General features: G+C 39.6%; 1 protein-coding gene across 2 annotated transcripts in view; it reads left to right on the plus strand.

The window, feature by feature from the left end:
* The window catches only part of TENM1 (teneurin transmembrane protein 1), a 232556-nt gene that overhangs the window by 90488 nt on the left and 128698 nt on the right, over positions 1-13370 (plus strand). For both annotated transcript variants that reach the window (XM_031554696.2, XM_085230595.1), the window contains exon 4: positions 5040-5278. In XM_031554696.2, coding sequence (XP_031410556.2) covers positions 5040-5278 — 239 coding nt within the window. The remainder of the gene's footprint in view (positions 1-5039; positions 5279-13370) is intronic.

A 13370-nucleotide genomic window follows, 5' to 3' on the forward strand; every position in this document is an offset into this window, starting at 1 on the left:
CCTACTGTTTTGCTGGGTTAATTTTAAGAAGCCAGGATGATTAGTGTATCTTTCTGTGTTAGGTAAATGTGTTGTTTTTATACTATATACCTCCCCTACCACAGCTGTCACATCTTTGTACTAAACTCTTTGCTAAATATGGGAGATAAAGGAGTGATTTACAAACAGATGTCCGTATTCTGATCATCATATAAGTTTAGAAATTTCCTCTTTTTTTCCTCTTCCATTTCTGACATGGAATAGAATAGATAGAAAATGAGGAAAGAGCAAGTTTCTACTTCTTTCCAATGCCACAGGAAATACTTTTCTAGAAGAGTCAGGTCATAATGGGTTTGTTTGGGATTTGCCCAAGTAAAGTAAAAGGGCAACTGTTTCAGTTCCAAATCCCTTTTGATACCAACTTCACATGTATTTTCATTTCAGCAAAAATCAGAATTGTTCTTATGTATCAACAGCTATGCCTCTGAAAAATTCCTCTTGTACTTCTTCTGGCATCTAAATCAAAGATACTGCAGTTGCCTCCTTAAGCATTGGTACAGAGGTATTATATATGTATATATAATATAACTGAACACAGCTATAGAACATAGTCAAAAAGATGTTGAAAAAATACACACGATCCAACTGAAGATGACTTAGCTTTTCTACCACTACTTAGTTTTGCAGCAATTTATTATGCTTTTCATAACTGTTTCTTTAATACGTAATGCATACAGGTACAAACGTGTACCCATTCAGTTTAATCAGGAGAAAAGCAGACTGATTTTTTGGCCCAGGTATTGAAAGATTTCTTGCATTTTGGTTTTTGTTAACTCCCACAGCTTTTCAAATCTGTATTTGTTCTTCATTTCTTCTCTTGCAAATGTAATTGTTAATGAAAATGAAGGAAGACATGTTACAGATACAAATGAAGGTGAATTTCTAGGCCCAGAAGTGCTAGGGACAGGACAAATGCATAGAACTTAGAGAAGCCCTTGACGCAGTGGAGGGGCATTACTACAGTTCTGGGATATAAAAATATTTTCTCAGAATTTAATTAAGGAATTCTGTGTGGGATTAATCTAGTTTCTGCAATAGCATTACCACCCCATGAATTCACGTGGGATATTGCTTCATGTGTAGCTCTTGAAGGACTCACATTACCAGGTAAGAAGCTCAAAATAAATAATACATAACAAAACACCCAGATAGAGAACAGTGTAAAGAAATAAGTAAACTTCCATTCTCTAACATTCTCCTAACTGAGAATTCATCATTTTTCTATGAGCTGCACTCTTGGAGTTCTACGCCATTCTGCTTAAGGTTCAACAAGAGGACTTAGGTGATGCTTCCTTCCAGAAAGCAGGCTATCCTGTGAGCATCAGGGCTGAGAAGCCATGTTGCTTGCAGCATGTTACCTGAGTTACCCAGTATCTCTTTTTCATCCCTCCCCCTCTCCTACACATGTCAAAGCAGCAGTTATCAGCTGTTATCAGCTGCTCCCTGTCCTGCTTAGAGAACCACAGCAGTGAAGACCTGAGTTTGCAGACAGTTGCTCATTGGAGCATTGGCTGTAGATCAAGATGTTGACTTTTATGAGTTTGATAGAATCTTTTTCTTCCTGTTATTTTTGATTGAAAGAGTTCAAGGATTGGATGCTTTATTTTTGGAGAGATGAACAAATGGACAGATAGGTGAACTGGCATGGTGATTGTGAAGTGACTTGACTTCGTGAATGGGTGCAGATTATGTCTCGTATTCCTCTTCTTATATCATCTTCTTGGTTTTGAAAGTTTTTGATGTTTTTGTGAATGCTTTAGAACTTCCCCACTTAAAACAAATGATAGTATAATATGTTCTTTAAATTCTCTGATGTATTTTTATTTGTTTTCAGTCAAGTTAAAAAAAAAAATTAAAAAAAGCTTTACCTTTTCTCTCGGATCGAATATTAAGGCTCATGCCAGGCTGCAGTCGCATGTAAACTTTTGAACTGCAGTTTTTATTATTTTGCTCCTCAGAGGGAGCCTGATTTTATGGAATTGATAGCAACAGTTTAGCGTGTCTTAACAACCTTTGGGAGTAGCAATGTGCTTAGACAGATGAGGAGTCATCTGAGTTTATGAGAGCATAGTTGCAGTCTAGCTTTGGAAATTTGTCTTTGTGCCACCAGTGTTTTTCAAATTCTGTCGAAGTGTCTTTGGGCACTCAATAAACTCTCTCAAAAAAAATGAAATGCATAAACAATTGTGATTTTTAACATTTTCTCAGCAGTATTTCACTGGTAGCTCTCTTTTCACCATAATCTCAGTTTTATTTGAACAAGTTAGAGCTACGTAAATTCTCCTCTGTGTCAGTGTAGTCATCTGTCTACAAGGGTATGAGCTGGATCCAGCATCTGTCTGCACTTGTGCTATTAAAGAAATCCATCTGCACACTAGTATTTTACCATTAGGCTATGAAGCTACATTTTTAAATCCTTGTGCAAAAGAATGAAAATATTCCTGCCTATTGATTGCAAGTCTATTAGAAGAGTGATAATAACTTAATAACTTCATAACTTCTGGTTCAGCATTTCCTTGCCTTTACCTCCAATACCTTTTGGCTGTGCACCTAAAAGGTCAATCAGTGCTGCTGATATCAGGCCATTTTGCTGTAATTTCCCAAAAAATTGAAGGAAAAAATACCACATAAGTAGGTCTTCTTAGGTTATTTCTTCATAATGTAAGGCAATTAAATTACTGCTAACTGATTAATATATGTAATCTTTATGTGTACATGTTGCTATGTACATATGTGTATGTATAATATATGTACATGATGGTATAATAACACATTTCTTACTTTATATGATGAGTCAGCTCCCTAGAAGATCACTAGGACTTTTGAATTTTGCTGCAATGTTCTTATCCACTGCAAGTCCAAGTGATTATGTATCTGGTAAGTGCTGACTGAAAAGACCTCATGTACTTGCAGAAGCCTCCATGTGTGATGACGAAGCACTGAAACCAAAATAACCAACTGTATTCTGATAGTGTGATAGGAGTAAAACAGAATATATAGTCCTGCAGACAGTGGTGCTATTTCTTGGAATTTATTATATTCCTATATTTGAATTTAGAGTTTCTGACTCAAATATAGATAGCATTACCATGTTCAGAGCATTCCCATCTATCAAATAAGGGCCACAGAACATATATCTGCAATACAGAAAAGAAAAGAAATTAGAATCAACCTTGTATAACTTCTGGATGCTGTGCTCCATGAAGTTCAGTTGTCCTTTTGTTGGCTGAGTGCCACTTACTCGTGCAAGAAGTATGATGCAGGAGTGACTGGTACTCAGTGTAAGTAACACAAAATTTCCTGCTTGTGGTTCGTCACAGGAATCCTGACATACAGGCACTGTGAGTGCAAGCTGGCCACTTATCCTTGTTTACTTTCTTTTTTTGTGGAACTGCCTGAACAATGGGCTTTCTACCAGATACAACTGCTCTGCAGTATCTTTTTATTTTCTACAAACTGCCATTTTGGAGAACCGTAACCTTTCTTTCAAAATGTTATAATGGAGATACAGAATATCATACTCATTACACCTTTTTAGCAGGACCTTTTCAGGAACATGTATTTACAGTATCCTTGAAGTCAAATGTCACACTATAATAATATTTCATACTCGTGTGTGTTTGATCCCCCGCCCTTCACACTGTGGATGTAGCACTAGGAAGACTCTGGACCAGCCCAGTGCTGGTCAACTGTCTGAAGCTGAGAAGTGTGCCTGGGGTTTCTGGCTTGCAGACATCCAGTGCCTGATGCCAGCCCTTCAGTTCTGGCACACACAAGTCACAGTACCTGGTTGTACAGAAGGGCTGCAGAGACCCTGGCTGAAGCACCACCACAGGAGAAGTCCTTGTTATGCCAGCTGTGTCATGTCACCACCTCTTCACTTCTCACCTCTGCCTGGGGCAGAAAGCTGAGATAACACACACCTGAAGCAGCTGAGGGAATGGCAGGAGACCTGGATGTGGCTCTGTCAGAAAAGAGTGCACTCAAGAAATTCAATCACTCATGTAAGGAACCAAAGACCAAAGAACATTGGTGTTTTCAAAGGAATATTTGGTGTGATCGGTCCTGATTTTGTCCCTTTCTACCACAATTTCACAGTGCACAGTACTCTGAGTTATTGTTTCAAATTAAACGTTCTTTCCTAATCCTCTCGGAGAGCTCTTGCCAGCCCTGAATGCCATCCACCTTCCTACAGGAAGCCACTCTGTATTTCTGCAGCAGCCTCCATGCTGCGCAGCCCACTTCTGTACCTTGTTCTTTGTGCTAATGTAGATGCTCCCTATTTTGTCTTGAAGTCAATCAGCCCTCCAGCCTTCGCTGAAATTGGTCTCCAAATGAATTCTTTCTTAGCGTGATGAGAATCACCATAATAAGCAAAAACGTTTGGTGAAAAACTGCTCTCAGAATAGCTCAGTTAAGAATACTAGAGAAATCGTACTTACAGACGAAAGACTTTCAAAATTTATTGTACTTTTGATTTTCTACTAAGTAGACTCTTACTACTTTTCCTTTTTTTTTTTTTTTTTTTTTTTTAAGGACTATATTTTGGAGAGAATCCACAATAAAAACAAATACTCAAAGTGGGGGTGGCTTTTCCCCTTCTGCCTGCTCCTGGGGCTCCTGGGGAGATGAGCACAGCTGGCTGTGTGTCTGCAGGCAGAGCAGGTGCTGCAGGCCAAGTCTGCATCCCAGGCACAGCTGTGCCAGCAGCACGGGGCTGACACCTCAGGCTGCCCCATCCCTGCACTGCTCTGTGCTCCTAGGCCAGCAGCTCAGGAGGTGTTTGTCTTGTTTTTGTTGAAAAGCTGCCGGAAATCTTGCTGTGTGGTTAAAACGTCATATATACTTCTAGAACAGAGAATGTTCAAATGTATCTTTTCCTGACTTTTGTATTTTCTGTAGATGTATGCACTACTTATCATGCAATGCTTAATAGTGCCTTTTGCTCCTTGCAGCACAAACTGGTTTTTACAATGTGGTTCTTTGTCTTCTTTTTGTAGGCATTTCCTATTTAAACATGGATCGGGGTCTTCAGCAATCTTCAGTGCAGCCAGTCAGAACTATCCTTTAACATCCAATACTGTTTACTCTCCACCTCCTAGGCCTCTTCCTAGAAATACCTTTTCTAGACCTGCCTTCACTTTTAGCAAACCTTACAGGTGTTGCAACTGGAAGTGCACTGCTCTGAGTGCCACTGCCATTACAGTTACGCTGGCGTTGTTGCTGGCCTATGTTATTGGTAAGCCTCTCTTTCTTTTCTATGCTGAGTTGTTCATGCCTTTTCTGCTCTGCTGTCATGCTTGCTTTTACTTTGATACAAATTGTGTTTTACTAATAATGTTTGCCATGGGATGCTTTGTGAATTCTGGCGAGCAAAATCTCAGGTTGGCCAGAGGTTGAACATAGAATTCTCGTTAATTTATTACATTGTTAACCTCAATACTGCCTAATACAGAAATAAATACTATTCAGGATGACATATTTTTACCAACAGAGGACTCCTACTGATTTTAATTGCTGTGATATTTTTCTTAAATTAAACATCTGATTTTCATATGAAGGCTTACAACATTATTACTCTTAAATGTTTGTTCTGAACAGATATCTGTAACTCTAAACAGTATTTTGGTTTGCTACCATATTTCGTTTCTTCAATCTGATCTGTTTAAATCTTTCCTATTTTTCCTTTAATACTTATTTCATTGACTACCTTTGCAACTAGCTCTAAAGTGATGTAGTGTTTTAAACCACAATTTCTACATATTTTCTACAATGTATTTCTGTCCTTATGTTTGAGAACAATGTAACATAGATTGAAGTACAAATATTAATTTCAAACTCATTTTTGGTAACTAATTTTGCAATTTTGTTGGCATGATGGATTGGCAGCATTTATCACTGTAGCTAGAAACTCCTTCTTTTTTTATTTTTTGAAGGTGGGCTTTGAGTCTGTGTGATTAAAACCATACATGAGAGAAAAATGTTTTCCTGTATGGCATTTTGGCTGAACACCAATTGTAATGTTTTTTTCAGTCTGAATTGAAAATATTATAAAAGGTTCATTTTATCAAATGTTTCAAGGTGAGCAGAAGCCAGAGCATCCCCACTCTCTTCTGGTGTGAGTGGGAACAATTCTGAGTTTGCCTAGAAGCTGATACTTGGTAAAAGTGGTACAGATGCTGAGATACAGTTCCACACAGAAAAGCAGCCTTTGGTTTTCTGCATTCCCTCCATAAGCCTCCATGATGAAAATGATGATGATGGAAATTCCAGTCACTTTCATTTCCCACTGTATCTTTTGTCCTATAGTGACAAAGCCCTTGTTCTTGGTGAGCTGCTCATCAGGAGGGATTTTTTTCTGACATCCTGATCTAATGCAGATTGGAAAGCAGATTTGATCGTTTCTGGTGTATGATTATTTGAAAGCACCTGAGGATCTAGTAAGCTACATTAATTGCAGATTTACATAACAGCTGGTGAACATATGCCCTCAGTTAGGACTGGCTGTATAATTTTCGCAGCCTCATCTGCTTGCTACATATATATCTCACCGACACCGCTTCTGTTTTATCTGAAGCACTCTGTGTTTCATCCCTGCTTAGATTTCAGTCTCTGCCACTGAACAGTTTTTAACTTTCTTGAGATGTTCTGCTGTAAGTCATTAGCCTGAGAAGGCTGTAAGGGCTCAATATCACTAGGATGTTAAAAACTCTATATGAGCTGCCTGTAGACATGTCTGTCTTTCTCTTAACTTTGTAACATATAACATGTTTTCTTGATTTAGGCAGAACTGGGTAAAATTAATGTACCTTTGAATTGCATAAATAATTTTATTGGTAAATTATTGGTATTTCCAGTTATATTTTGGACATAAAAACATAATTAGGAAAACATGAATTGGAATTAAGGTTAAAAAAATGTGGCATATTTACAACAGAAACCCCGCTTTCTACATTTTGCAGCCTGGAAGACCAGAAATTCTCTGAACCAGAAATTCTGACTTAAAAGATTTTCCAAAATGCCATTATTTGCTCTTATTTTCACCAGATTTTTTTTTTCAGTTGCATAAATTTGTCCTGTAAATTTGGCAGTTAGCTTGTTTATTCCAAATTGATACTCTGCTGCCCATTTCTGGTTGGTACATTTCAATGTGTTCGTGATCTGTCCTTAATTCTTTCCATTTGATTAGATACCAGCATACAAATTGTTTTCAAAGTTCAATTGCTATGTAGAGTTTCATATTTTGCATTCCACGTTAAGAATTTAAATGTGAGTGTTTTATATGAGAGTAGGTAAATATATGGAATCAGACAGCATGTAGTCTGTGAGGTTAAAGTTCACTGCAGCAGGTACCTTCTCTTTGCTCACCACGCTTGACGCTGGGTTGGCTCCCTGAGCCCTTGCTCCAGAGGGATTTCCTTCAAGTCAGAGGGAGTTAGGGCCAAGCAATGGCTGCAGACTTGGGGCCAAATTGTGCAGCAGAACTCAAAGGAAACGCAGAGTCAGACATACCTGGGATCAACTCCATGGTTTTTACTGGAAGAGTAAGGCAAATTTATTTTCAACATTATGTTTTATGATATGATCTGCAGTAAACTATAATGATCTGCAATTTCAAGCCAATTGAATGTGGATCAAAATTTAAGATTAAGATTTTTCTTCCCCTTATCAACTTAAATGTGCTTTCTCCAATACCTCGCACTACCATTAGATGCCAGAGCTACACGTTACTGTCAAAACCAAACTCAGATCTCAGCCTCGAGTTGGAATGTTCCCAAAGTCCTGGAAAATCCAGAGCTTCTTCTAGACCAAAAATGTGCAAGTAGCTCTTGCAGTTGTGAAGATCTAAGACCTGTGCAGACCAACGTGCTCTGAGCTGTGATTTCTTTCCAGTTGAAAGAAGAAGTATCAAAATACTTGTTTTCTTCTATTTTTCAACTTTTCCCCATTATCAGTGAGACTCAAAAGAGAAACTTCACCTGAGAACAAATAATTCTGCATTTCCTCTCTTTTGAAGTACTGGTCAGTTTGGAAAAACAAATCTCTCTAATTCCATTGGTGCCCTATAAATCACTGTTCTTATTGCTTGGTCCTTGCTATAAATCTGGCTGCTACATGGACAGTAAGAAAGTTATGTATAGAACTCCATAAACGGTTGTACAACAACTGATTTATTGAAAAATTTTAAGCGGAATATTTAGTATATCGAGTGAAAAACATTGTCACTTCAGCAGGAATAATTTCCGCAAGTAAGTTTTAAAGTCATAATAGTTACTGCAAAAAATGCCTATTTCATACAGCAGTGTTTGGTCTCTGTAAATGTCTTGAATTATATATATTTATTCAGTAGAATAAAGCATTGTGCTTTAATTTTTTCTCCTATAATTTCATAAATGTTGACAACTTCAGTGCACTCATACCAATTTCTCCGCCATCAGAGCTGGATACCTGTTACTAGGGTGGGCTCAGGTACTTCTGCAGATGGCACATTCGAAAGGGTGGGAAAGAAAACTGAGTTTTCTTTGATAGCATTGGGAAATACTTTTCAGATAGCCTTCAGATTTGGTAAGTAAGGTGAGAGAGCTAGCAAACTCTGTGCACATATTGGTGGCCAAAGACTATAAATAGATTCCTAATTATCAAATGAAAAATGAGACCATCTCTGCTTGATTCAATGCAGTTAATAGTCTCTCTGTTCATCTATTGGTCTGTGTTGGTATAAACAAGTAAAATATGATACCTTTTTGGGGCAGTGTACTAAATACCCTCTTTTTTCAATCTCGTTGTAATAAAAGCCTAAGCAGCCATCATTAATTAAAGAACAAAAACAAGCAACGTTTAAGAGCATACAAGGCAAATGCAAGAAATAGAATAATAATGGCACTATTTTTCTGTCATTTTCAGTACCTTGCCTTTTATTTTTTTAAAGGCAATACAATATTTATGATGTGGCTGATCATCTAGTCAGTTATTTTTAGCCCATTATTAAATAGGAATTTTCTTCCATGATACCTTCCGTTTTTATCAGCAGATGATTTGGACTTGCAAATCATTGGTCCTATTGATTAAAGGTGCTGAACTCCTATGGTTCCCATTGATTTCAGCAGGAGATGCAAATGTTCTGTGCCTCTGAAAATTGGATCCCATGTACTTAGATGTAACCATCCCTGACTTCAAAATGACTATTTTATATACAAATGAATTCTCAAGTCCCTATTCCTCGTGATATCTCTGATGTGTGTTGGGCCTTAAATTATATTCATACAGAGGGTGAGGAAATTAAAACCTCTGTGTTTGTTGTTGTTACCTACCACTTCTTGCGCTGTACAAGGCTGAGTGATGGCTTCAGGACTGGGAAAGGCTAGACCAAATTTTAAGGATATACACATCTCAATTGATTATATTGGTTGCATAACTTTATGCAATATAAAAAAGTGGGGGCTAGAAACTATGCAGGAAAGGGTCAAGGGGCTAATGTGCTGATTTTACATTGAAACATGGTATTTTGCATGCTGCTGGATGCATCAGGTCTAAGTAAAAGCCATGATATAGATGTGCAACTTTGTAATGCTTCTGAAGTCATCAGTGAGATTACTCTGGCTGAGACAGGTCCATCAGGGAACCATGGCCTCTGCTCTCTCTGAGCCTGCATGCTGCTGATGAGCTTGATATTGTCACAAATCTTCAAGTACACTGAGGAGGAAGCCTGACAGCATTGTACTGTTGTCTAAGATTAGGTTTTGTTTGTTCCTAAGACTAATGGATGGTTTAGTAATGAAAAGTGAAACCAGGATGGTCATTATATCTCTGAGTAGGAGGATTGCGGGAGAGGGGGGGTGTTCTTGTTCTCAGGTATAGAAATATATTGTGGATAAAGAGAAGGCTGCTTGAGAATGAGGAGAATGCCTGAGAGGATAGGGCAAACAGAGCAACTGTGTGGAAAAACCCTCATGTCCTGAAATGGCATTTCTTTGGTTCAGAATGATATTAACAGTCTCAAATTTTCAAATTTGTTTAGAGCAGAATGACACTAGCATTTTAGTTACAGAAGGAACTTGCAAAAGAACTTCCCTTAAGTAGGCCAGAACATCAGAACCCTGGTTCTGACTCTTACTTATTATATTCAGGTATTTTCACATCAATCCACCTCTACAGTGCCCAGCTGCAGCTGGACAACTGGTACACCATGTGGCTTCATGCCACAGTGAAATCCAGTTTTCTAAGCAGAACTTGCTCACAGTTACAGAAAATAAGTACTTTTCTGGCACCCGGTCAGAGCAGGTGCAGAAAGAGTAGTCAGCTGCTGAGATACTCTCTACCACAGCTCTTCTGAAGACTAGGCTTCAGGGGGATGATCTACTGAGATTTTCCAAAATAACTGGAAACAGAGCAGAAAGCTAAACAAAAGCCTTTAGTGGAGGTCAGCAATTTGGAGAGACTTCATGTATGCAGGATTTTTGTCCTCTGAAGTTTGTCTTGGGGACTGATAAGTACTTATTGCACAGGACTTTTCTGACATCTCTTCACTACGGAGAGCCTGTTTTGCACTGCAGCCAAGGCTCCTATTCATATTCTGCCAAACGTGTAGCAGAGGAGTTGACAAGCTGTGCTTACACAGAAGGTAGATAAGAATAAATTAAATTAGATCATTGGCTTCATAGCAGATGGTGGTTTAATCCAGTTTAGTGAGTTCTGAAGGAAAAAAAATTGTATATTTGTGAATATTTACTTAAATATGCTGCAGAATTGCAGAGACTGAGTTACTTTATCTGGAAAAATCAGTTTGTTTTGTTTAAATGTAACCTGCTTATTTACATCAGATGTAAAACCCCAGGCTTTGGTTCCAAATAGAGCCCAACTGGTTTGAATTACAGCAGTAGTGTGAAGTAATCCACATGGAGAAGCTGGCTGCCCACGGTTTGGATGGGCGTACACTCCGCTGGGTGAAACACTGGCTGCATGACCGGGCGCACAGAGTTGTGGTCAATGGAGTTAAATCCAGCTGGCAGCCGGTCACGAGCGGTGCCCCCCAGGGCTCGGTACTGGGGCCGTCTCTAATTAACATCTTTATTAATGATCTTGACAAGGGGATTGAGTGCACCCTCAGTAAGTTTGCAAACAACATCAAGCTAGGAGAGAGTGTTGATCCCTCTGCCAGAGGGGAGAAAGGCACTACAGAGGGACCTGGATAGGCTGGATCGGTGGGCCGGCCAAGGCAAACTGTATGAGTTTCAACAGGGCCAAGTGTTGGGTCCTGCATTTTGGTCACAACAACCCCAGGCAACCCTGCAGACTTGGGGAGGAGAGGCTGGAAAGCTGCCTGATGGAAAGGGACCTTGGTGTGCTGATGGGCAGTTGGCTGAACGTGAGCCAGCAGTGTGCCCAGGTGGCCAAGAAGCCAACGGCATCCTGGCTTGTATCAGGAATGCTGTGGTGAGCAGGACCAGGGAAGTCATCCTGCCCTGTACTCGGCACTGGTGAGGCCTCACCTCGAGTGCTCTGCTCAGTTTTGGGCACCTCAGTACAGAAAGGACATGGAGGTGCTGGAGCAGGTCCAAAGAAGGGCAACAAGACTTGAGAAGGGCTTGGAGAATGTGGCCTATGAGGAGAGACTGAAGGAACTGGGGCTATTTAGTCTGGGGAAGAGGAGACTGAGGGGAGACCTTATTGCTCTCTTCCAATACCTCAAAGGTGACTGCAGTGAGAGCGGGGTTGCTCTCTTCTCAGTGGTGTCAGGTGACAGGATGAGGGGAAATGGCCTCAAATTGCACCAGGGGAAGTTTAGGTTGGATATCAGAACAAACTTCTTTACAGAAAGGGTTGTTAAGCACTGGAATGGGCTGCCCAGAGAGGTTGTTGAGTCACCATCCCTGGATGTGTTTAAAAACTGTTTGGATGTGGTGCTCAGGGGCATGATTTAGCAGAGGGTTGTTAGAGTTAGGGTAGTATGGTTAGGTTGTGGTTGGACTTGATGATCTTGAAGGTCTTTTCCATCCTGAGCAATTCTATTCGAATTCAGTAGAGAACAAACAGTTTAGAATATATATCTGTGCCACAGTTTTGGTCCAGTTCAGCCCTTTTAAGCTATTAAGTAACCAGAGATCTGCCTCTAGATAGAGAAAATTTCTTAGATGGCGTAAAATCATATCATCCTTTTGTGTCCTTGTTCTAGGAAGGAAAATTATAGGTAGGTTAGAAGGTATAGGTCTTTAATTTATCTTCTTCTTGCAAGAGATCTATTTTATACCTAAAAATTACTTTTTAGCTAAGAAGCATAATAAATTAGTCAAGAAAAGCTCCACACTGCAGGTAGAATCTTCTGTATTCAAGATGGGTCACTTAAATGCCCCTGAGCAGCTCTGCCATGCGGCCCAGCCAAGGCTGGGAGCTTGAGGAAGAAGCTTAGTATCACCATGTTTGCGTGCTATCCTCCCTCCTCTTTAACTTCACTGAACAGAGAAGCCTCTAAATTTAGCATCTGGACTGACATCCATAATGTATGTTGTAAACAAAAAAATATACGTCCACTGTTATACTGCAGTTTTGTCTGAAATTTTGAATTAAACAGGACTATTCAATAAAATACAGGTATGCTGGCATCCATTGCATAAGCTCTATCTCCAGACATTATGTAAAGAGGGTCAGAATTTGCCTTCAGTTATATTTGCCTGCCTCCAAGTCACCTCAGTGCGAGGAACGTATGACTCTGCTTGTGGCAGAATGCAACTCATAAATTGCATAGCACCAGGTGATAGTGTCATGTTAGAGGGGTGAATATACTGGAAGTTCAAGCAAGCCAAGAAAGAATGTCTTTTCAGATGAGATTTGAAGTAAGATGGAAGAAACGAGGAAACAGAAAGCAAGCTGGATGTTCAAGAATGCCAGGTAGAGAAGCATGGTTACTGCCAGCAGTGACAGTACTGGCACTGTTTTCAGACAAGAGGGTTGGTTTTGACCCCATTGAGGGGACATCTTGAATTCATTCTCCTGGTGACTCACTGCAATCCTTGGTAGTTTTAAGAAGGGTTGTTATAGCTATGAAGAATACTGAGGCTCCTAAGAAGCTGTAATGAAACTATGAGAGTAACATCCACTTACTTCACAGTCTTTGGTTTTGCTTGAAACTGTAGCAGTCCACCAGTGGTCTTAGGTACCCCACCAGTAACTGAGGTATTCTAAGTGATGCAGAATGCAAGGTATCTGATGGTGGAATTTTTCTTGAATGCCAAGTGGCCAGAGCCAAAGTTATTTTTGTGTTTCCTATAGTATCGGTGTAGTCATCGTACCTTGAGGGCTGTATATTTAAGGGAGCTTGACTTATGTAAACTAAT

Source organism: Meleagris gallopavo, chromosome 9 (genome assembly GCF_905368555.1).
Source record: "Meleagris gallopavo chromosome 9, MGAL_WU_HG_1.1, whole genome shotgun sequence".
Classification (NCBI taxonomy): domain Eukaryota; kingdom Metazoa; phylum Chordata; class Aves; order Galliformes; family Phasianidae; genus Meleagris; species Meleagris gallopavo.